The sequence below is a fragment of the Pseudorasbora parva genome, chromosome 14 (genome assembly GCF_024679245.1).
Source record: "Pseudorasbora parva isolate DD20220531a chromosome 14, ASM2467924v1, whole genome shotgun sequence".
Taxonomy (NCBI): Eukaryota; Metazoa; Chordata; class Actinopteri; order Cypriniformes; family Gobionidae; genus Pseudorasbora; species Pseudorasbora parva.
Window position 1 is genome coordinate 17632013 of NC_090185.1, and position 24545 is coordinate 17656557.

Here is a 24545-nt window from a genome sequence, read left to right on the forward strand (position 1 = left end):
TGTTTAATACAGCAAGTGCCATCCAGTGATCTTGGAAAAATGTTTACACTGGTGAAATTATTAATGTATATCTCATTCTGTATATATATAATTATGAGTGCAAAATTATCTGCTCTCAACGTATTGGTGCGTGTGCTAACAGCTCAAAGTCAGGGCAAACTTAACCCTAAACTAACCCGTTTTATGAACGGCCAAACGACTTTCGCAAAACTACTAAACTCGCTAAACTTTTAATACTATACACTTACATCTTTTCATAACTTCAAAGTTTAAAAATTCTTTCCAGTGCAAAATATCTGAATTCCATCACAGCGTTCGGCAATTTCACTTGACAATTACGATGACATGACACTGTTTATTTAACAGCATTCAAAATTACAAACACGTTTTCTTTTCTTCTTTTTTTGATGAAAAATACAGACAATACAGTCTTTCAGTTCCTCTTGATTCTGTCAAAAAGGCATAGAGGAAAAAGAACACAAAAAAAACCTAATAATGGTTGAGACTGACTCTTCCTCAGTCCAGCAGAGTCCAAAGTCAATTTTAATATCTCGAAAAACAAACCGTGAATGCTGAGCACCGTTTTTGAGCTTCTTGGCAAAAAATGTTAAGTGCCCTTGTATGTAAGAACAGTCTGATGTGTGTACGGGTGAGGTGCTGGCCGTCCTGGAGGGTTTTGAATGAGTGCGAGTGTGTGTTACTGAGGCGGTAAAGGGATGCCGCGCGGGTCTGTGACCTGCCCTTCCTGTAGGTTTTTGACGAGCTGTGCGAGCCAGCGTTTGGTGGTGGAGTCGTCCTTTAGCACTTGAGCAAACGTGGTGTCCTTCAGCTGGTCCGGCAGACACTGACGCAGAGCTTCTCTCGCCCTGACAAACAGAAAATATAGTGTTTTATAAAGCCAAATCATTTTTTTTTTTTATATAATTTGCATATTAAAAATGTATTTAAATATAAAAATGTGTATTTTCTAAATTGCATTAAATTTTGATTAAAAAAAAGCATTATTACTCCTGTCTTCAGTCACATGATCCTCTAGAAATCATTCTAATATTACCATATTTAACCAGGTTTTTATTTCATATTGTATTAATAGCAATCTCAAATGATTAAGCAGCACAAATGTGCTCTCTTCCTAACTGTAGCGTTTGTGCACCTCCAACAGGCACAAAATTAGCAAGGAACTAGAAAAACAGGGGAAAAAATACCTGGAGTTGTCAGAAAGTCGTAAATAACATCGCACAACATGTTTCAGCAGGCGAGCCGAGGGCTCCTTAGACAGCTGAAGAACCATCTTCCCCTGCAAGACAAAAATCACAAAAAAATATTTAAATGAGCCAATCACAATTCAGAACTGCAAATAGCAGCCAATCAGAGACATTCTGTCCAAACAGGCAATATTTGGCACCCTATCATAACCTTGTGCAATGTGACACCAGGCACAAGTGTTTTTTACAAGTTTCAGTCTGACACAATGGTTATTTTTTGAGGCAACTGAAAACTTGTCTAAAGTCAATAGCGTAGTATTTTTTGTGTTATTTAAAGGGTGCGTTAGTAATATGCGCCTATAGGCAGATGCACAACGCATGTACACTCTGCTTATTACACACACAGGGATGCGCAACAGCACACAAACATATTTAAATATGAAAAATAAAAGGATTCCTCTCTGGAGAAGAGTCTTTCTGCTCACCAAATTTCACCATCAATAGTAAATAGGGAATCCTCCATGGTGCAAGCGCAACAGGTTTTAAAGGTAAAGGGAGTCGAGACTCTGATTGATTTGTTGTATATTATGCCCAAAACACACCCATGACTCATTAAGAGACTAGGTACTACCCTTTTGCTTATGTGCCTGGCGAGCCAAATGTTTTTTTTTCATCGTTAAATTAGCAAAAGTGGATTCGGACATGACCTAAGTGCACCTGCGCTTGAGAACGGTAAAAAGGTCCCAAAGTATCAAACTTGTTTAACGTTCAGTCTGATTGACATAAGTAACAGATGCTAATCAACCATAATAATAATACTGAACAATACGAATAATAGATAATCACCAGAATCATGGCAACATGTGAAAAGCGTTCATAGGTCTGGCAGATATACGCAAGACCCGTGTCATCCAAGAGGATCTTCTGCAGTATAAACGTGGCTACCTGAAAGAGAAAAATACATGAATCGTTCTGAATCCTGGATTTACCTCAAACTGGCCCAAATTATATATATGCAAGAAGAAATTCAGTGACGTTTTTGTAACCAAACCGTTTTCGAGAGTTCGCTGCCAGACTCCATGATGCGCAGACAGAGAGGAATGATTTCTGTGGTCAACAGGAAATTGATCACCTCCTGCTCGTCTGTCTTCACCAGTGCTCCTATAAAAGAACCATATTTCAAATGCACTCTTATCTATATCTACTAAAACAGTTGTTTTTTTCCCCTGCATTAGCTGGTTTTCTTACCGATAACACCCAGACTTGTAAGTCGCAGGTATTCGAAGGGTCGAGTTTTACTGACCGTGTGCAGGAAGGGATATAAAAACAGAGGGATGTGAGCTGCCAGGAAAGCAGAGCTGAGGATGAAAAACATACAAAGAGTCAGTGTGGCACAGGATTAAAGACTGTCTTTTTGTTCTTTATTTCTGTAATATACAGGAAATGAGTTACCGTGTCTCTACGTGCGAGGCGACACACTGCAGCAGGGCTAAAGCGTTACACACTCGGTTAGACTGATGTGCTGTCAGTGTCGGGGGGTTTATGGATGGGTAGATATTCACAATTTCCTGTAAAAAAAATAAAATAAAAACTAGTTTATACAGCTTGAACCTTTATAAAGAAATCTGTCCTTTACTGGTATTATTATAATTTACTTCATACATATATTATTTATTAATATTTAAACTGAAAAAGAAAAATCAAATTTATGAAAATGCAGTTACAATTTTATATATGAAAAGTAATATTTTTTTTGCATATCTTTAATTATTAAATTTATCTATTGCATAATTTTCATTACTTTTTAGTTCATCTGTTCCCCCCCCCCCTGCAAAATGTTAAATTACTTTTTTATATTATTGCTTTTCTCCCTATTAATATTTGAAAAGATTTACTGAAATTCCATTTTTATAAATCAAAATTATTAAAAATGCAGTTACAAATCAATCTTTAAATATAATATATATATATATGAGAGAATTATAATTTCAATGTTATACTTAACTTGTTAAAACATTTTCATTACGAGTTTTTCTGCAAATACATCTTCTGATACAATCCTTATACATAAATATTTTGACTATCAAATGTCATCAAAACTAAAATTATTTATAAATTGAAAATTGTTAAAAATCAATAAGAATTTAGCTAATTATCTCTTTATAAATTACAAATCACAATTTAATAAAAATATTTGTTTTTATTTTATTTTTGTATCAATTGCTAACTTTATACTGTATTTTTATAAATTCATTAGTTAAGTTTTATCTTATTTTCATTTGAATGCAATTGTTTAAATAAAATTTTTACACAGCTACAGATTTTTGTTTAGGCCTATACAGTAGTCATTGTATTTAAACAACATTTTTAGCTTTTTAAATATATTTAAAGATCATTTCAATTAATTTTACACACTTAAAGCATTATAGTACCATAAATCGCAGTTATAACATTTTCTTTAATGTTGTATGGAAGCTTGTTTCCGCCACAGAAGCAATTATTTTATACATTTTATTTAACACTTTTGACTTCATAATAGGGCTGTCAAAATTGCTCAAAAATGACGTTCGAATATCCCCTCAAAAACAAACACGAATATTCGAACATCTGGGCGCGATTTTGTCAATGACGCGCATTACGTCAATAACAGGACAAATGAATACAAAGAGACATTAACTACTTGTATAGTTTGTCTATTTAAGTTTATACATATTTGACAACGTATTACTTAAACAAAAAGAAGTAGATTGTTATTATAAATTATTATTATATATTATTATATACAAATTAACTAATGGCAAAGACCGCAGAGTGCAGACCTCTCTCTCTCGTGCGCCCGCATCTGCGCGCGCTCTCTCGTCCTCACTGCGGATAACGGTTTAAATGAACAAACTTTGCTGATCAAGAGGTTTGTGCAAGCAATTTAAGGTCACAAGACAAGCGACTCTTGTCCCACATATAGCAGGCTTCATTCAGTGATTGAAACAAATATTATTAATATTAATTGAAGCTTTACAGCACATTGAGCGCTCCGAGCGAGCTCTGCTGTGCTAAACATGTAGCTTTTTCCTTGACATGGTAAGGGGGACGCTTTTGGGTTTGTTTTGGGTGATTCAACATGTAGACTCGGTGTCGGGCCATCGATGAGAGAGAGAACTCTGATTGGCTGTTCCGCTTAGCGAACATATCAGTGCAAGAGAATAAGAGCAAAAGTAATGAAAGTGAGGAAGTCAGTCAAAACTGTATAGACAGAAGGCTGTTATAATTTTTACGTAATTTTACCTGAGCAAAAAAGCAGCACTTTTTTTATAATAACATGAGGGGAGTGCAGATACAGAGCAATAGGAGGGAGAACGTAGATCTGGACGTAGATACAGATCTGGACGTAGATCTGGACGTAGATACAGAGCAATAGGAGGGAGAACAAAGAGATTTAAACACTCATTCATACCGACTGCCGTTTCTATGTTAAACCAACTGTAATTGTAATGACGTGTGTGATTGTATAAATTATGTGTTTGGGACACTTGTGCAAATTAAATTTCCTGTACGGATGAATAATAAACTGAACTGAACTGAACTGGAGTGGAATAAGCACATGATTGATATTCAAAAATGGTAAGCAAGCGCTGCTTAATTTTATGAGTATACCTGCAGTCATAGTTTCTCTTTCCCTTTTTGAATGATGAATATAGACGAATATATCCATTTAAATAGACAATTAACTCCTTTACACTAGGGTTGTGATGGCTGTGCGACATCACGATGGAGAAACACCATCGTGCAGCCCCGCCCCCGCCCAGCTGCGAATCTTGCGAGTCAACACACCAGAGTAGCCTGAGCGCAATTTCCCCTCCACGCTCTTTCTAAGCATTCAAGAATCCCTCCACTCCAGCTCCGCTCCGGGTTCACCATCTCCCTCTCCTCGCCCACTGATATCAGAAACACCGCTCCGTCTTCGCTCCGAGGAAATTTGCGGCTAATAACTGCTAAAGTATTTTAGTAAGCTCTGAAATATCATCATAAAGTTCGGTTTATAACCTGCATTAACTGAAAAAAAAATAAAAAAAATAAACAATAGGAGATTAAGAGCCTAGTTTCAACGTGGTTTCTTGGAACATTTGTGTGCATTTTCCCCCCACTATGCCAAACTGGCTTTATCAAAAGTTAAATATCATTGATGCTTTTTGCAGTGCAAATTTGTTTGTATGTTTGGAAAGATGAACGTTTTCATCAGTTATTTTATCTACGGAGCAATACAGATGTCTGCTCATTCAAAATCATATAATAGAATATAATAACTGAATAGGCTACCTGCTGTCTACTGATAACTGTATGCAGGTAAGCACTACACGATGTTTTTGATTGCATTAGAGAGAACGGTTAGTTTGTGTGTGAATAAGTGCTACTTGTTTAAAATGTGCTTTCACCCGAAAATATTCAGTATGAGGTAAGAAAAAATCCCTTAAACTTTACCATCCCGCTCATGCCCATCGGCGTGATCATCTGTATCCAGCTGGTTGTTTACCGTGAGTTCTGAACACTGCACCATGCTTATTTAAATCTTTTCGTTTCTACACATATTAGGCTACATATTTCTCATGTCTGTGAGGCAAGCCTGCTGAGTTTCAGTTTATTTGAGACGTGCTTCAGTTCATGAGCAATGAAAGCGATCGCTTCCGCGACCTCATAGTCTAGGCTACTTATTTGCTTCTTATTAATTAAATACATGCAATTGGCCGAAGAAACCTTTATTAAAATTAAGAGACAATTTGTAGAAAACGAAAGAAAGGATTTTTACAAAACAAAACTTAATATTAAACTAAATATAACCACCAAAATCATTTCTGACCCACTCGCATCTTTGCACTTATAGCCTATCATAATCAGATGAAATTAAAAAATATTAGGATATAATATTTAAACATAAATTAAAAACATTGTTTAATGGCTACAACAAGTATAGTAAGCTACAGATTTATGTCATGTCTGAGCTGGATTTGAACGAACATCATTTTACCGCTGGGTTCATGAGCGCGCGCCTGCAGATTATTGAGCTGAGTCACACTGGCTCCGCTCCGCTCATTAGTCATTGAGTTTCGTTCTCGACAGAACGTCCACAAATTAAAAAATGGTAGGGTTTAAATGGGGCTTATAATTACAGTTAATGTGTCGGGCAGGGCCGGTCTCTCGGGAGCATTGGCTTGGGTAGGGTCGGTCTTGATTTTTTTTGAACCGATCTAAGCTCTAGTTCGAAAAAACAAAAACGAAATGAAATTATTATTATTTCTCCCCGATATCGTCCATCGCGATGTTTTACTGTACACATCGTCAGCTGCCGATTTAAGTGACATCGCCCAACCCTACTTTACACGCATGCGCAGAATGTGCGTTCTAGTTGACAGTCGCCTGTAGTCCTTTTCTTGTGTTCAGGTGCTATTTTATTCCCCGAAGCGAGGCGAAAACACAGTCAGCTTCATCAGCGCTAGTTCTTTGGTGTCGGTTTGGTGTGCCCTTACCTTTAGTGAGTATAACCATGTCAGACTATAATATTTATTCCTAAACAATTATCAGTTTATCTAGTGTTGAATTCAGCATTAAGTGATTGACAGGCACCTGCAGGAGAGCCGCTATAGTCCCGCAGGAGTGCCAGAGCATCGGGGCCAGATCTGTCACCGACTCCCTCTTCTTGCTGAGCTCCAGCAGGGCGTTCTCACGCGTTTCAGGACTAGAGAGCTCATTGATCCACTGATAGATCTTCTCACGGTCCACCTGCGCCAGACCCGCCGTGGTTACAGTCTACAGGACAGAGAGATTACACAACTTAATTTAACACCAGACAAATCCAAGCAACTGGTATATTAGGAATTCAGAACCAACTTTTATTAGGCAGTCAATGTTGATTCCCATTCACATTGTAATACACTCTTTTCTATCCAATTTCTGTATCTTATAATTACTTATAGACCGGTTACATTTCCTAATATAATCTTTAATTATTATTCTCACATTCATAACTAACTAAATACCAACACATGTTTACAAACAGCACTACACACGTGTGGAAAACTCGAAAGACTCTTTCTTTAAAAAATTAGGTGCGCTAATAACTATGTAGAGGCAAACTGCGCAATATATATACACGCATATTCTAATATAAAGCAACATATATGCTTTAATATAATCACCATAGTAACCGGCTGCATTAGCTTTAACCATTAGCTCTCTCAGGCCCCAACATAAACAAGCGTAAAACGCTCAAAACCTTCAAAAACTCACCGCTCCTGTAGCCAACATCCTCCCTACCACTTTATTGTGATCTCCAGAGTAAAAGTGAGCAGTAGTTTTTAAAACAACGAGAATTAAATCGGGTTTACATTAGCAAATAAGCTAATAAAAAAACAACCGCCTTCCGCTGGTGTTTCTTCTTGTACGGTTCTCTTCCGGTTGGCGTTTCTTCTTCTGCGCGAGATGTTGGCGGGTAATGACGGCTCTAGCGTTCATTACTGCCCCCGTGTTGAAAAACAAAAAGTGTTGATATTTTAATATGATAAATGATATTATAAATTATAATCATTATATTATTATACGTAATAAAATAATAATAAATATAAGGATAATAACAACAGCAATGTTGTTGTTGTTAATAGTAGGCTAGTTAATTTGTCCAGAAAATACGATAATTTACCCCTTATAAAATAATTTGGGTAATGAAGGATCTAGTGTTTATTGCTACCCCATGCTAAACTATGTTCATATATTAATATTATAAATGATAATCATTAGCTATATAATATATCATTATAGGCCATAGACATAATACAATAAGAATACAAGGATAATAACAACAGCAACATTTTTATTAAACAATTGTTATTATATTATATGATGTTCAGTAGTTAATTTGTCCAGAAAATAATGTGATAATTTACCCTTTATAAAAAGAATGAATTTGGTCTTCTTTTTAAAGATACCATCAATTAATTGTGATTTTTCATAGTCTAGCCTATTACATTTTTTATATTCATATTTAATTTTAAAATCAGGCCATTATTTAATCATTTTAAATTTCAGGCTATATAAGAAACCTTTCTGTGAACTTTAAACACCTATCATTGTTACTTTGAGGTTTTGTCCCATCCAAAAACATTGGGAAGGGGGTAAATTTGTTCTCTTCCCGCTCTTTGGCCCCTTATGGATCATTCATTAACCAGACATAACAGCCTCTGTTTCTTTTGGATGTGATGCAACTGTTTGGATGCTTTTCAAAAGTAATGTATTAAACTGTCTGTTATCTTATTTGTTGCTACATAATGATACCAAATTTCATTATGTTCAAGGCCAAATCTTTAACTAAGCATAAAGCCAGCCAGAAACTGCTTTGAAAAGGACACTGCATTCATAAGACTTTTTTGGGAGGTTTTCCCAAAGTCTGAATAATGTTTGATGGGAAGCCCTCCCCAAAAGTGGCTATCTGTAAAGATAGAAGAATCATTGCAAAATGACCTAAATGCAGTCCACAGGACAGGTTAATTATTCAAAAGATATGTCTGCAGACGCTTTATAGGTTCCAGTTTGGGCAACCACAGTCAGTATACAAGTGTGTGAAAGGAAAGTTAGTGTTTTCTTGCAGTCATGGCTAAATTGGTGGAATGTGTACCCAATTTCTCAGAGGGGCGAAACAAAGAGGTAAGACAGATTGACTGGATTCATAAAAATAAAAATAAAACATTAAAATATCGGTTCTTCCGCAGATGTGGACCGAACACTGTACAAAAATACTCTGACAGAGTTTATAGCCTACATCGAAAAAGCCGCAATCATAAACATAAGGAACTACTGTAGTCCGATTGCCGAAAAATTATTCAGTCGAGCAGTTCGACTCCCAAACAAACGACTCTTTAAAAACAAAGAGTGAGTCAAACCAGTCGTTTCTTTTTATACTGTAATTTACAGCAGATCTAATTTGCAGCTCAGTGTAGCCCGTGCTAGTTCTTTTTAGTGAATCAAAAAACAATATCGAGACCTGTGTTACCCGATTATAGAACTCTAATGAGTTGGCTCTCTTTAGTGAATCTTTAGTGAGACTTTAATCTATCAAGTTGGTTTAGCCTGGTTGTTTTAATGATAACCTACCAATTAGAGATACATATAAGTGTTTTTTAGACTAAAGACTATGAAAAGCCATTACAAGGTCAACATTTACAGATTGTTTTAAAACAAAATATTTAAAACTATTTATCTTAGAACACAAAGTGTGTGTGTGTGTGTGTGTGTGTGTGTGTGTGTGTGTGTGTGTGTGTGTGTGTGTGTTTAACATTTTACAAATGTCATTTATTTTGTTAGATCACATACTTTGTATTACATGACAATATTTTGGGCAATATAATATCCAGGTCATTGACGCCATAGCCGATGCCATCTCTGCTACGGAGGGCTGCAGTTTGCTGGACGTCGATCCAGGGTCTTCGACTAACAGGACGGTGTACACTTTTGTGGGCCCACCTGAGGCTGTAATCGAGGGGGCACTGAATGCTGCACGTGTTGCGTTTAAACTCATAGACATGAGCAAACACTCAGGTACAGCTGTGAAGGCAGTAGCAGATGTAAAGATGCATCACATGAATTTATTTGGTAAAAATGATATTTTTGAACAGGTGAACATCCTCGAATGGGTGCGATGGACGTCTGTCCCTTCATACCAGTGCAGAACGTCACCATGGAAGAGTGTGTACAGTGTGCCAATAAATTTGGCCAGAGATTGTCAGACATGCTGCATGTACCAGGTGTGTCATGGTGTCTATTATTAATAACTATTTGAGAATCACTTCAGTTCCATCCTACATTCCTCTTGTCTTGGTCTGTAGTGTATCTCTACGGAGAGGCGGCTAGAAAAGAAAGCAGAAGGTCACTTCCCTCTGTCCGTGCAGGGGAATACGAGGCATTACCAGAAAAGGTAAAAATTCATCTTGACCTTAATTCTGTGACCTCACTTCTCACTTCATGATGTCATAACTGTGACCTCACTTGACAGAACTTTGACAGAACTTTGAGAGAACTTTTTCCAAAGATTCCTCAAGACATCTCATACCTTAAAGTTGGCATGAAACGGAATTTGGGATAGTCTTTTCTTCCCTGTTGTTATGTATATCCATGTGTGAAACGGCTCAAGAACAAGAATAAATTTAGGGCGGGACTTGATTTTGTCCAACGGGAATTGATCATTGGATAGTTGTGGTTTGCTATTAGTCAATCTCATGTGAGTGACAGGTTTTCCCCGCCTTTGTGCCAGTAAACACTTATTAACAAAAATTTTTTTGCCCTTTTGTTCTTTGTTCCCCAGTTGAAAAAAAGTGAATGGGCCCCTGAATACGGCCCTGCTACCTTCGTCCCATCTTGGGGCGCCACTGTCACAGGCGCCCGAAAATTTCTCATCGCCTTCAATGTGAACCTTCTGAGCACAAAGGAACAGGCTCACAGAATCGCACTGGATATTAGAGAACAGGGCCGTGGCAAAGATCAAGTATGTCCATGTCTGACGTCATTGTATTGTCTCGGTTTTCATTGTGCGTCAAATCTAGAACTTGAGAATCCAACTTAATTATACCTATCACGTTCTTGAGGTTTTTATTATGTTCTTCTTTCTGGTAATACACTGAAAGTGTTGTGAATGCTTCTGCTGCAGCCTGGACTTCTCAAAAAGGTTCAGGGAATGGGATGGTACCTGGAAGAGTCCAACCTGGCTCAGGTGTCCACTAACATCCTGGACTTTGAGTTGACACCCATGCACATGGTGTATGAAGAGATCTGTAGAGATGCCAAGGTGAGTTAGCATTCAATCAGTCAGATCTGAATTAGAAACAGAATCAAAAACATTTGAAATTGCATGAATCAAAAGTCCCTTCTACCTGTCCAGGATTTGAACCTGCCAGTGGTGGGGTCTCAGATAGTTGGTCTGATTCCTCTGAAGACGATGCTGGACTGTGCAGACTTCTACATCCAGAGAGAAAAGCTGTTTGTTGTGGAAGAGGAGCACAAAATCCGACTGGTGGGTTAAAATCAACACGTTCAACTTGGTAGCAACTCAACTTCATTCCTCTCAATTTTTTTCTCTCAGGTTATCAGCAAACTAGGACTCGACTCTTTGGGGTCATTTGTTCCAAAGGAGAGAATCATAGAGTAAGTGCCAAAAGTATGTTAGTGGAATAAAAATTATTTGCCATCTCAATGTCTAACACTAGCACTGTATCTGATTGTTTAATGCTGAATTTAGGTATATGGTCCAGGACAATCAGGATGATGGGCGGCTTGTGTCTCTGTCTCTGCAGAAGTTTGTCCACAGCGTTGGGGCCAGAACAGCGGCTCCTGGTGGAGGGTCCGTTTCTGCTGCAATCGCTGCTATGGTAATTATAAAGCTACACATACTGAATATAAAATATACTGTATATATATATATATATATATATATATATATATATATATATATATATATATATATATATATACACACACACACACACACACACACACACACACACACATATATATATATATACACCGATTAGGCATAACATTATGATCATGTGTATACCATGTAATAATGTGTAGGTTCCCCTTTTGCTGCCAAAACAGCCCTGACCCATTGAGGTATGAACTCCACTAGACCCCTGAAGGTGTGTAAGTTGCGAGGTAGGGCCTCCATGGATCAGGCTTGTTTGTTTAGCACATCGATTGGATTGAGATCTGCGGAATTTGGAGGCCAAGTCAACACCTCAAACTGGTTGTTGTGTTCCTCAAACCATTCCTGAAGCAATTTTTGCTTTGTGGCAGGGCACATTATCCTGTGAAAAGAGACCACAGTCACCAGGGAATACCGTTTACATGAAAGGATGTACATGGTGTGCAACAATGCATAGGTAGTTGGTGCGTGTCAAAGTAACATCCACATGGATGGCAAGACCCAAGCATCACATTGCCCAGAACATTGTCCAAAGCATCACACTGCCTCCTTCCCATAGTGCATACTGGTGCCATGTGTTCCCCAGGTAAGTGAAGCACACACACCCGGCCATCGACGTGACGTAAAAGAAAACATGATTTATCACACCAGGCCACCTCCTTCCATTGCTCTGTGGTCGAGTTCTGATGCCCACGTGCCCCCTGTTTGCACTTTTGGCGGCGGACAGGGGTCAGCATGGGCACCCTGACTGGTCTGCAGCTATGCAGCCAGATTTGCAACAAACTGTGATTTACTGTGTATTCTGACACCGTTCTATCAGAACCAGCATTAATTTCTTGAGCAACTTGAGCTACAGTAGCTCGTCTGTTTGATCAGATCACACGGGACAGCCTTCACTCCCCACGTGCATCAATGAGCCTTGGCCACCATGACCCTGTCGCCAGTTCTCCTTGGACAACTTTTGATAGAAACTGACCACTGCAGACCGGGAACACCCCACAAGAGCTGCAGTTTTGGAGATGCTCTGACCCAGTTGTCTAGCTATGTCAAACTTGTGCAAATCCTTACGCTTGCCCATTTTTTTTTGCTTCTAACACATCAACTTTGAGGACAAAATATTCCCATGCTGCCTAAAATATCCCACCCACTAACAGGTGCCGTGATGAAAAGATAATCAGTGTTATTCACTTCACCTGTCAGTGTTCATCATGCTATGCCTGATCGGTATATAATATATATTTAAATATAATAACACACACACACACACACACACACACACACACACACACACACACACACACACACACACACACACACACACACACACACACACACACACACACACACACACACACACACACATATATAAAAACTCACAAACTTTTATGTTACAGTCTTAGAAAATATGGTACAAAAGTTGTCAATGAAATGATAATTTAATATGCACCATTTTGATTATAATATGTACAATATGGGGCACTGCCCCAGTGACAGCTTTTGTATCCCTTTTTCTGAATGTAGATATAAATAATAACAATTAATCGATTTGACTAAATACATGTATCTAATTATAAGGGTGCAGCTCTGGGCTGCATGGTCGGTCAGATGACATACGGGAAGAAACAGTTTGAGTCTTTGGATGCGGAGATGAGGAAACTTATCCCTCCATTTCATGAAGCCATGAACGACTTATTGTTAAAAGTGGACGCTGATTCAACAGCCTTTAACAGCTACATGGTACATACACAAAAATCATTCACTGCCTTTAAAAATGATATGAAATGTATGAATTAATTTGCCATTATAAATACAGCACTTGTGTAACATCAGACCATGGAAACTGCTGTAATATGTCAAGAATCTAGATGAAAGGGAATAATTATTTCCCTGCATGTTTGTTGTTGCAGGCTGCCCTGAAATTACCCAAAGGCACGGCAGATGAAATCAAAAGGTATGGTTCATCGCCTCTGTGATGGTTAAACAAGCAAAATGGAACTTCTCCTCCATCAGCCTAGAGACAAAACATGTCATTGGACAATTAAAGAACATTCTGTATCCCGTAAAACCAGTTTAAGGGTTTGGTTTATTGAAAAACATACCACGCATGCATAGACTCAACATTTATATTTTATAAGAATCTGACTTATACAAATAATATTGCACAACCATTCAACCTGCATTTATCCGCCAAGGTAAACTTCTTCCTTTGTGGAAAGGTAGTTGCAGAACAGCATTGGCAAAGCAACACATAAAAACATGGCACTGTAGCTACAACAACCTTTCAAATGCATCAGACCCCTAATGTGGCTACAGTTATTTTCAATGAGTAATGAGTACTGAAACTTGTTCTTTCATTGTACAGGAGGGAGGAAGCCATGCAGGAGGGTCTGAAGGCAGCCGTGGGCGTCCCTCTGTCTCTGGCAGAGAGAATAAACTCACTGTGGCCTGCTCTCAAAGAGATGGTGAAGTACGGAAACGTGGCATGTAAATCAGACATTCAGGTGAATTACTTAATGTGTGTGAAGACACAAAATAAAATTAAAAACGTCCTTCTAATCAAAGCACTTTGCACTAACATCTTGTGTTAACAAAAATGGCACGATTCGTGTCATGTGCAGGTAGCGGCTAAAGCTTTGGAAACTGCAGTATATGGAGCATATTACAACGTCATTATAAACCTGAAGGACATCACGGACGCTTCATTCAGGGCTGCTGTGAGTATCTGGAAACATTCAAAAACTATCTAGGCCATGATGATGCATTTAATAAGCCACACGTTTTTCCTTCTCATGTATAATAACCCACACACAATGTGATACGAAACTTGTTTTGAGGAAGTCATAAATGTCAAAAAAACCAATTGGCGCTGTTCCCGGTGATCATGGATATTTTTGTGGTTTCTTAATTTGTAGACTGAAGCGAAAGTGTCTATGCTGTTAAAGAGCGCCAGAGAAAATGCCAATGTTGCACTGCAGGCGGCTGACCAGAGGAAATGATGGCACAGTCTGTACAGATGGCACAGGCAGAAACTCACACAAGATCAAATAAATAAAGACAATGAATTGAAGACACACTGAATTACAATTTGTGGGGGATTTTTTCTGTGCACATGACCCAGACTTACATTGTAAGGATGTTACTCTAAATGCATTTTCCATTTGTTTATAGGCCTACCCACTTTACAAAGTAACTAGAATTATGATTTTACCATGGTGGACAATGCCGGTGAACAGGATTTCACCAAGGGCAACATGTTCCTGGATTAACATTCAAACCAACCAATCAGAGGTGAAGGACAAATGTACAGTTTATATCAAGTTTAGGCTCACAACCAGGTTATTCACCTATAATTTCCCTCTGAATTTAGGGATAAGTTATGGGTAGGGTTAGGTATAAGTTTAAGGATATGACAACAATTTATGCTGATCCACACCTTACTTTGCAAATTCATTGAGTCCAAACCATAAAAGGGGCTAGAATAAAAGAGATTGAGGACGGGATCTTTTGACTCAAGCAAATAGCCAGAACATCATAGCAACCACATCTCAACACCCTGGTTATATTTTAGAAAAACCTAGTAACCCTCTAGTAATGATCCGTAACAGCAAAGCAACAACATGACAATGTCTTAAAAATAACACTCTCAACTGTATAGCAACAAGAAAAAAAATCACTCAGAAACCCCTGAAAGACACATTGAAAAAAGTCAACCATAAAACTAAAGTTGTCAACCATATAACAAGATCAACCTAGCAACGCCCTAATAATGATCCACAATGGCAAAACAACAACATGACGATGTCTTAAAAAAGAACACACTCGATTGTATAGCAAAAAGCTAAGAAAAATGTCTATCAACCTGAGCGCAACTGCCTACAATTACAATCAAAAATTACAATCAATCACATCTAACATTGTAAAAACCTTTCAGAACAATCTTGCATTGACCTAACAATTCATAATTACAAAGCAACAACATGAAGTTGTCTTAAAAAGAATGCTTACCCCGTGGTTAGCTACGTTACATCAGTGTTATTCCCCTATCATTTCCTTCTGATTTTAATGATATATTATGGGAAGAGTTAGGTTTAAGTTTAGGGATAGGGTTAGGACAACATTTTTGGACAGAAATGTTGTTCCGGGATCAACAAAATATGCTGATCCGGGGACGTTTCACTTGGTAAAATCAAGGTGACTGGATTGGTAACAGATTGAGGATGGGATCTTTTACTCAATCAAAGAGCCAGAAAATCATAGGCAACCTGGCAACCTCAGCATAATAGCTGCGAGTTCTGCACTGACAACCACCACTCTTTTTTTTTCCATTAGATAACGCACTTTGCCATTTTCAAGTAATTAATTTAAGTTAGTGACAATATTAGCAATGAGATGATTTGGCATGTAAAAACGTTTTAGGCGTGCAAAACAGCCTGTTTAATTTACATTTTTCATAAATGAGTATTGTGGTTCAGCATCTGAACCCTACAGCATGCATAATCATTCTTGAAAGAACTTGATAATCCACCAGCAGGTGGTGCTGTGACTGACCCACCAAAGGCAACCCTCAGCGTCTCACTCCCTCTGATATCAGCACAGCTATCACATGTTGTTATTTATGCATTTATTAAAACTGCACTGCTGGAAAAAGAGAGATAGGGAGAGAAGAGACATCTGTATCTGCAATTGGTACAGAACAGCTGTAGCAATAATTTCCTCAGTCCACTCTCCTGCATATTCAAGAAGTACCACATCACCAAAACACAAATGTTAAAAGTTACAGCTGTGGTCTAACAGTGAAAAAAGCGCATACACCAATATAAACTGGTGAATGCACCCATTTTCAGGTGTTTAGATATTTTGTATAAAACTCTAAAATCTTCTCAGAACAACCTAGCAACCCCCTAGCAACTACCCATTCATATCATGTCAAAAAGGACACTCAAAACACTCTCTGAATTGTATAACATTAGCAACAAAAGAAAATTCATTCTGAAACCCCTAGCAGCCACCTAGACACATTGACAACCATATAGCAACACTTCAAAAACCTGTAAGAACAACCCAGCAACCCCCTAGAAACAATTCATAAAGTCAAAGCTACAACATAACAATGCCTTTAAAAAACACTCTCAACTGTATAGCAACAAGATAAAAATCACCCTAGCAACCTCATAGCAACCACCTACAAATACAATCAAACCACATCTAATGCTGTACAAACCTTTCAGAACAACTTAGCAACCCCCTAGTAACGATCCATAACGTCAAAGCAACATAACAAGGTCATTCACCCCCTAGTAATGATCCATAAAAAACACCAAACATGCTAATAACTACCTAGCAACACCCTAGCAACTAATATATAACATGCTAAAACTCACAAATGTATAGTAATATGCAAAAACCTCCCAAGTAACCATCTTAACGACCACCTAGAAACATCATAGAAATCCATATCCTCAGAGCAGCATGATAAACATTAATTTCCAGAGGTCTTAGAATGATTTAAAAACACCTGAATGGCTACACCCATTTGCCCACTGGCCCCTGTCCATCATGGCCTCCTAATAATCCCCATATCCTGATTGCCTTCATCACTCGGTCTCCTCTCCACCAATCAGCTGGTGTGTGGTGAGCGTTCTGGCGCAATATGGCTGCCGTCGCATCATCCAGGTGGATGCTGCACATTGGTGGTGGTTGAGGAGATTCCCCCCTTCAATGTAAAGCGCTTTGAGTGCCTTGAAAAGCGCTATATAAATCAAACGCATTATTATTACACACATGGGCTCATCAGATTTAAATGGATCATTAAACTGAAAAATCATATGGAATGGACAACAAAACATACAGCCCCTGAAAATCCTCAAATCAAAACTCGCTTTTAGAATTGACCCAAAGTGCAAAACTTCTCTGTGCTGTCTCATCTGGACTCGTTCTTATTAATCCAACCAATCACATGATATCTAACAGCAGGGAATCCTAAGTATAAAACTGCCTGGGAGGCTGCACATCTGTCCAGTGCTGTTTGGAGAGAGTGGGTAAAGGTGCTGTCCATTCCCAAATGTGTAAACGTCTACAAAGAGACATCAGAAGACATGTTTCTCCTTCTTTATCTGAGCTTTTGGAGTGTGCTAGGGTCACACATTCAGAGCCTGAGTGCAACAACAACAACAACAACTACAACAACAACAACAACAACGCAAGCATTTGTGACACCTGGAGACGACAACGGCCAGTGCACAACCTGTCAGTTTAGACAGCAGAGTAAACTCATGCGGCTGCACTCCATCAAGTCTCAGATTTTGAGCATCCTGCGTCTAGAACAGGCTCCGAACATCAGCAGAGACACGGTCAAGCTACTCTTACCCAAAGCACCTCCACTGCAGGAGCTCCTGAACCAATATGATCAAAATGGAGGCATTAGTGAGGATGAGGAACAAGGCAGCAGTGAGACCATCATTACCATGGCCACAGAACGTAAGTACCAGTGTACTGTGATATAAAGCGACCCCAACACATTTCAGACTTAAGTAAACAATGTATGTCATTAAAATGCATATCAAGCTATGTGAAAGGGCTAGTGTAATTTGTAGATGCCACTTGGTTTTCTATTTTGTTGCAGCTGAAACTTATACTGTTTAAAATGTATGGCTTAAGTGTCCAAATATGTTTGGGGGGCATTGTACTATCTGAAAGAGTTGACTATGAACTGACTGCGGTTCATTCATTCAGCTGTTGTTGGAAGATGGCCAAAGCCAACAGACCTTGATATACGCAGAGCCGTGCAGTAAAAAACAACATGGAAAACATATTTGGCCTGTGAAAATAAGGGCTCTTAATATCCATTGATGTTACGTCAATAAAACTGGCAGCTGGTATTTTCCAAAGAAAGTGAAGAAAGATTTATGAAGGTTGTATTGTTTGAAGAATTTTAGGGCAACTTTGCCCCTGGATGGCCACTGTCCCACGGCTTTTTAGTTCCAACCATAATCAAACAAACACACCTGTCTGAAATGTTCAAGTAATCCTGAAGACTTCAAGATGATGTGCGTTTTATTAAGGATGAAACTAAAATCCACGGGAGAGTGGTGCCAGGAGCAGATTTGCCCAACTCTGAGCTACCCAAGGTAAATGTTTTAACACGGTCAGAAAAATTTGCAACAATTGTTCCTTTAAATCAGGGGTTGGCTATTCCAGCACTGGAGTCCCACTCCCTGCGTCTCAATCAGCTCCCTATTTCACTAGTCAGGGCACTGATCAGGACATAAGTCAATGGGCTGACTGTCCTGCAGAGTTTATCTCCAACCCTAATCAAACACACCTGAACCAGCTAATCAATGGCCCTGTCCCAAATGGCACACTTCATGTGCACTTTAGGTCTTATGGACTTACAATGGCCATTGTGTGCGTGTGTCCATTAAGTCCACAAGACCGTAGGGTGTCCCATTCGTCATTTAAGCTTTAAGAAGGGTGGATTGCGGCTGCTATGCGCCCTCAATGTGCACTTCAGCTGAGCCTGCAAGTTTGCGAGCTACGTAGTCTTCTACCTGGCAGTCAAAGCGGCATTATGTTGTGAAAGTGCGGACGCAGAGGAAGACAGTGAGATTTTAGGGTGCCATTTGGGACAGGGCAGATGTCTTCAGGATTACTAGAAGGCTACAGGCAGGTGTTTGATTAGGGTTTGAGCTAAAATCTGCAGACTCCAGGAATGGAATTGCCCACGACCCGCTTTACAGAGACAATTTTGTATTTTATCTACCCCTAAAAGGAGCACATTAGCGCCTTAGAGTAGTAAGAAGTATCCCTATAGGTACTACTATGAACATTTAGAAGTACGTAATAAGGTACAAAAGTTATCCTTTTAAAGGTATTGCCTTGAGTAATAAGCTGTTGTACCCCTAAAGATTTAATCTCTTCTCTTTTTTTCTGAGAGTGTAAGGTGAAAAAGCTTTACATGGTCTTAGTAAACTTAATACCTTGCAGTGCAAGCCATCGCCCATCTTGAGGGAATGCCGAAGTGTTGCATGTTCTCACTGAGCCCAAAGATTATGCCTGACAGCATCCTGAAGGCCCTGCTCTGGATCTATCTCCGACCTGCTGAGGAGCCAACCACAGTCTTCATCCAGATAACTCACCTGAAGTCTTCTTCTGAAGGGAACAGCCACTCAAGAATACGCGCACAAAAAATTGATGTGAATGCCCGGACAAACTCCTGGCAGCACATCGACATGAAGCAGCTGTTGCAGTTGTGGCTCAAACAGCCCCAGAGTAACTTTGGGATAGAAATCAAGGCCTTTGACACAAATGGAAATGATCTGGCTGTAACCTCCCCAGAATCTGGAGAGGAAGGACTGGTAAGTTGGTACATGCATTGGCTTCTTTAGGATACAACAAACTAAAATTGTCAAATTCTCGAAAAAAAACTTTGATAAAGCAAAAGTTTCAAGAAAGTGTACAAAAGCCCCGTTTCCACCGCAGGAACTTTCCCCAGGAACCAGGAACTTTGGGTGGTACTTCGTGTGTTTAGACCGCAGGAACCAGGGTCTAAATGAAGTTCCGGGTAAATATTTCCCCCTCCAAACGGCCCTGCTCTCGAGGTAGTACTTTTTCAAAGTTCAGGAACTTTCGAGGGCGGGACTTGGGCGCTGAACATGCTGATTGGTTTAGATCAAGCAGCATTTTATTTCAACGGGCATTTTTAAAAGTCTTGCAAGGTTCAGTAAATATCAGTCTTGCGCTCTGTCTGATGGCGCGCGTTCGTCTCAGCCATCTCACGTGCAATGTCCGTAATAGCTGATAATAATATACATTGTCATTTTAAATCTAGCTTTACAAGCTTTCTGAATATGCTGCATGCTGCTGAATCTGCATATTAGTGCTCTTTTCTGTCGTTGTTAATTACCTCTTTAGTAAACCTATACTTAACCAGCAAAAGCAGCAAAGCTTGAATCTCTTCCATACTCGTTATTTTTTTTTCACCATGTAAACGACCTGACCGATTACTTTTAAGTGTGCGTCCTTACATGACGTGACTGCGCGCGCCGCACTCATGTTGACAAGAGAGGAAAGTTAATTTTTCGGAGGGGTAAACTTTTTATTTCGTAAGTTATGAAGATAATGTTGGAGTAATGACACAGCGTATATTGGCCCAGGCAGTTTTTACTTTATCTGCGCCTGACAGAACATTTTTTTTCTGAGATGATTATTACACTTTACAACAAATAAATAGCTATAAATAATACTGTATTAGTCCTGGTGGCCGTTAAGAGTTGCTATGGCTACAGTAAACACACTCCAGCTGCTGGAGAAAACAGCGTTGACATTTTTGATGCGGCAGACAAACTGCATGTGACAAAATGATTGCGATTGAAAGTCATCACATGTAAACACCAGATCGGTTTAGATAACGTCTCATGTAAATAGTCCATCTTTCAATCGGTACACACAAAAATGATTACTGCAGTAAGACATGTCCTTCACTGACTTGGAGGAACAGTCGCGCGCAGTCCTATCACCGGACTAATTTGCCTAATCTTCTCGGAACTTTAGATCGCGGTTGATACGCAGACAGTTGCAGGTCTGGGGGGAAGAAAAGTTCCTGTAAAAAAGTTCCTGGTACAAATTGTTCCGGGTAATTTTGGTGGAAACGGGGCTATAGTCTTACCTTACAGAGTAGTCCAGTGGATAAATGTATACTTGACCGAAAACCGAAATTCTGATCGTTATTAATCATCTTCTCAACTGTGCATCTTGTGAAGTTTAAAGCCGTGTGTCCACCAAAACGTTGTTTTTCACGTGGCTGGCATATTTTTCCAATTGTTTTCAATTGGAGCATCTTTAGAACGCCATGAGCGTAACAAAGTGCTGAGTGTCTATTCCACGCTCAAGCGCCGAGTGTTTTTTTCCGACGTTAAGAGTTAAATAATGTTCAACTTTAAGTAAAATGCAGCGCTCATCATGGTCACTTTTTACCTAGTTGACCAATCACAGTGGAGATGGGGCGGGATAAAATACAACACCGAACAACCAACGTCAACAGATGACAGCAACAAGCAATAATAACGGAACAAAATTATTTGTAACAAGAGCCAGAGCATTGTATCTGTATTTTTATATAGAAACAATACAGAAACCAACTATATGAGAAATTAGATACTAGAAACACTTCCACAGATATTCCTGATCTTAGCAAGTAGAGCTTCTCAACTGGAAGAAAGAAAACGGTGAACTGCCAAAACGCTTGCTAGGGCTCACAGCTAGCTTTCAGCAAAGCGCCTAGTGTTCTCAGCAGAGCGCCTAGTGTTCTCAGCAGAGCGCCTAGTGTTCTCAGCAGAGCGCCTAGTGTTTTCAGCAGAGCGCCTAGTGTTTTCAGCAGAGCGCCTAGTGTTTTTTGCTGGCTAGAAACAATTCGGTGGACACACGGCCTAAGCGTGCCGTTAAGAACCTTGACCTCTACCATGGCTGTCAAATCTTATTCAAACTTGGCACATCCTGCCAAGTCTGAATGAGATTTGAAAGCAAGGCGCCATACTACTACTACTACTACTCCCTTATTCGCCTTTCACCCTTTTTTGGGGTAAAGGCCATCAACCAGGGTTCGCCAGGCATCTCAAGGGGCGGTTATACCCTTGAACAAAAGTTTAGTTGCTCAGCTTGGTCAAGGGGGTGTTCCTGTAACAAGTGCGTTGCAAGTCATGTCAAGTATGACTCTGTCCCAAATGGCACACTTCATATGCAATTTCGGTCTTGTGGACTTACAATGGCCGCAGCATACACATGTCCATTAATAACATGAGACCGTAGGGTGTCCCATTTGTAATTTTAGGAGTCAGAAGGTGCTTGCGAGCCCCCCTTATGCAGTGATGTGCACTTTTGCTGAAGCAAGGTCCACAGCACACTTCTTCCCGACAGTCAAGCGGCATTACGTCACAAAAGTGCAGACTCGTAGGAAGACCGCAAGTGTTTAGGGTGCCATTTGGGACAGGGCATGTGTGCTTAATTGCACCTTTGTGTGCCTAGTATGCATGACCATGACTTATCATTATTATGTCCGCCCTTCCAGCAACCCTTCCTGGAGGTGAAAATATCAGACACTGGCAAGCGATCCAGACGGGACACCGGCCTTGATTGCGATGAGCATTCCACTGAGTCACGTTGCTGCCGGTATCCACTCACCGTTGACTTCGAGGACTTTGGGTGGGACTGGATAATTGCCCCCAAGCGCTACAAGGCCAATTACTGCTCCGGTGAATGCGTGCAGAAGTACCCCCACAGTCACATCGTTAACAAGGCCAACCCTCGGGGCAGTGCAGGCCCCTGCTGCACACCAACCAAGATGTCACCCATAAACATGCTGTATTTCAATGACCGCGAGCAGATAATCTACGGAAAAATCCCTTCGATGGTTGTAGACCTTTGTGGCTGCTCTTGAGCCCTTTTCTAGTCTCTACGACAGCAAGCCCTAACTGCTCTGGATCAGAGGGAAGTGAAAACAACCTTTACCTTGTCCTTTACAAAATAGTTCCTGCTAAAACAATTGACCACACCAGGTTCCCAACAAGCCAACTTAGCCAAACCTTTTAGTATGTTCTCATCAACTATTGCACACAAGGACAGTGGTACCAAGGTGACAAGGCTTTCTTTTTGTTTATGAAGGTGTAAGGTTTCCTCTGTGAAAGCATAGAGATGACCTGATGGGCTTTACCAGTGTGATATCAGAATGTACAAATTGCAAAAAGTGCTTTTAAGTTTTAAATTAATGTCAAAGGGGGTTGTATAGTTGATTATTTATATTAAGTGGCTTATCCCCCAGTGACCCAAAAACAGGAACACTGACCCAGAAACTCACTCAACATGACGTCCAAACAACAGACTTTAGGAATTCTGCAGTTGGTTCATAGCATATGGGTAGTTGATGAATGATAAGGATAGGAAACTTTTTAATGCTGTACCAGGTCACAATTTCAATGCAATATTTTAAACAATGCTAGAACATGTCAACTATCCAGAAGCATGCGTCTTATGTTCTTGTCAAACAAATGTTCCTGATTAAACTGACAATTCAATAGTTATCTCACATAATGTCTTAGGGCTAGAGATGGTCATAGTGATTTCTTAAAACATGGAATGAATTGTATAGATTTTATGCTGCAAAATCATGTTGTAGTTTTGATCTGTTGTACCAAGTAAAATGCCTGTTACTGATGTTTCTGAGTTGTTTTCATGTGTCCTTAAGGGACCTCTTCAATGTTGTCCCCCCGTAACCCTTAACAGAGTGACACCACTGACACCAATCCAAACATGTGGAGCACATTATGGCGCTCAAAAGCAACAACCTCATATTCCATGGAAGCTAGCTCTCCTGTGTTATTTTGTTCTCTGGAGGGCTCCCCAGTGTGATGGAGGCCCCGTGAGGCAACAATACTAGAAGTCTGTCCACAGGACAATGAGTGCACTTCCAAATGTCCTAATTTGCGCTTAAAAAGATTTTGCACACTTTGCTGCATGATTTAATAGTTGCACACTCAGGTGAGTTTGTGGTAAAGTAGAATGAAGTTATATATAATAAAGTCCCCATGAAATCAAAATTCAAGTTTTTTTGGCTTTTAGTATAAATATGTTAGCCTTATAAGACAGTGTGCTCCAAAACCTGAATTTAGAAGATATAAGGATTAAAAACGTACAGTCTTTTACTTCCTTTAATATGGATTAATGATTTTGATGACATCACTCTGCACTTCAACTTCTCACCAGATTTTCTGTCCAATCGAATGCTCTCTAGAATCCAAATTGCCCCGCCCCCCACACTATAAATAGACGCTGAAGCTGTGGCTAACATATGTCACTTGTTCACACATTTACAAATTTTCTACATGATGAAT

At 39.5% G+C, this 24545-nt stretch overlaps 3 protein-coding genes across 3 annotated transcripts; 2 read left to right on the forward strand and 1 right to left on the reverse strand.

Annotated features, from left to right (window-relative positions):
- Positions 1-335: 335 nt before the first annotated feature.
- cnot9 (CCR4-NOT transcription complex subunit 9) lies at positions 336-7675 on the reverse strand. Its single transcript, XM_067415715.1, has 8 exons — positions 7485-7675; positions 6822-7004; positions 2658-2773; positions 2454-2563; positions 2257-2366; positions 2052-2150; positions 1206-1297; positions 336-866 (listed from the first exon to the last, which is right to left on the reverse strand). The coding sequence occupies exons 1-8, from the start codon at positions 7500-7502 to the stop codon at positions 698-700; spliced, it is 897 nt and encodes a 298-aa protein (XP_067271816.1). The 5' UTR covers positions 7503-7675; the 3' UTR covers positions 336-697.
- A 1062-nt stretch (positions 7676-8737) lies between these two features.
- Positions 8738-14742, forward strand: ftcd (formimidoyltransferase cyclodeaminase). The gene is made up of 14 exons (XM_067415716.1): positions 8738-8894; positions 9602-9785; positions 9863-9991; positions 10073-10161; positions 10549-10728; positions 10891-11028; positions 11122-11253; positions 11323-11384; positions 11479-11608; positions 13240-13401; positions 13572-13615; positions 14027-14165; positions 14283-14378; positions 14577-14742. Exons 1-14 carry the CDS (start codon positions 8841-8843, stop codon positions 14658-14660), a joined length of 1623 nt encoding a protein of 540 aa, XP_067271817.1. The 5' UTR covers positions 8738-8840; the 3' UTR covers positions 14661-14742.
- An 828-nt stretch (positions 14743-15570) lies between these two features.
- Positions 15571-23870, forward strand: mstna (myostatin a). Its single transcript, XM_067415717.1, has 3 exons — positions 15571-18141; positions 19648-20018; positions 22727-23870. Exons 1-3 carry the CDS (start codon positions 17760-17762, stop codon positions 23093-23095), a joined length of 1122 nt encoding a protein of 373 aa, XP_067271818.1. The 5' UTR covers positions 15571-17759; the 3' UTR covers positions 23096-23870.
- The last annotated feature ends 675 nt before the right edge of the window (positions 23871-24545 follow it).

Coding starts and splice junctions, on each gene's coding strand:
- cnot9 (XM_067415715.1), bottom strand. Junction 2,564..2,657: donor GCCTCGCACGTAGAGACACG/GTAACTCATTTC, acceptor TTTCATCCTCAG/CTCTGCTTTCCTGGCAGCTC. Junction 1,298..2,051: donor CACATGTTGCCATGATTCTG/GTGATTATCTAT, acceptor TTTGTCTTGCAG/GGGAAGATGGTTCTTCAGCT.
- ftcd (XM_067415716.1), top strand. CDS start 8,841: ATGGCTAAATTGGTGGAATGTGTACCCAATTTCTCAGAGGGGCGAAAC. Junction 10,162..10,548: donor ACGAGGCATTACCAGAAAAG/GTAAAAATTCAT, acceptor TTTGTTCCCCAG/TTGAAAAAAAGTGAATGGGC. Junction 10,729..10,890: donor AGGGCCGTGGCAAAGATCAA/GTATGTCCATGT, acceptor CTTCTGCTGCAG/CCTGGACTTCTCAAAAAGGT.
- mstna (XM_067415717.1), top strand. CDS start 17,760: ATGTTTCTCCTTCTTTATCTGAGCTTTTGGAGTGTGCTAGGGTCACAC. Junction 18,142..19,647: donor CATTACCATGGCCACAGAAC/GTAAGTACCAGT, acceptor AATACCTTGCAG/TGCAAGCCATCGCCCATCTT. Junction 20,019..22,726: donor AATCTGGAGAGGAAGGACTG/GTAAGTTGGTAC, acceptor CCGCCCTTCCAG/CAACCCTTCCTGGAGGTGAA.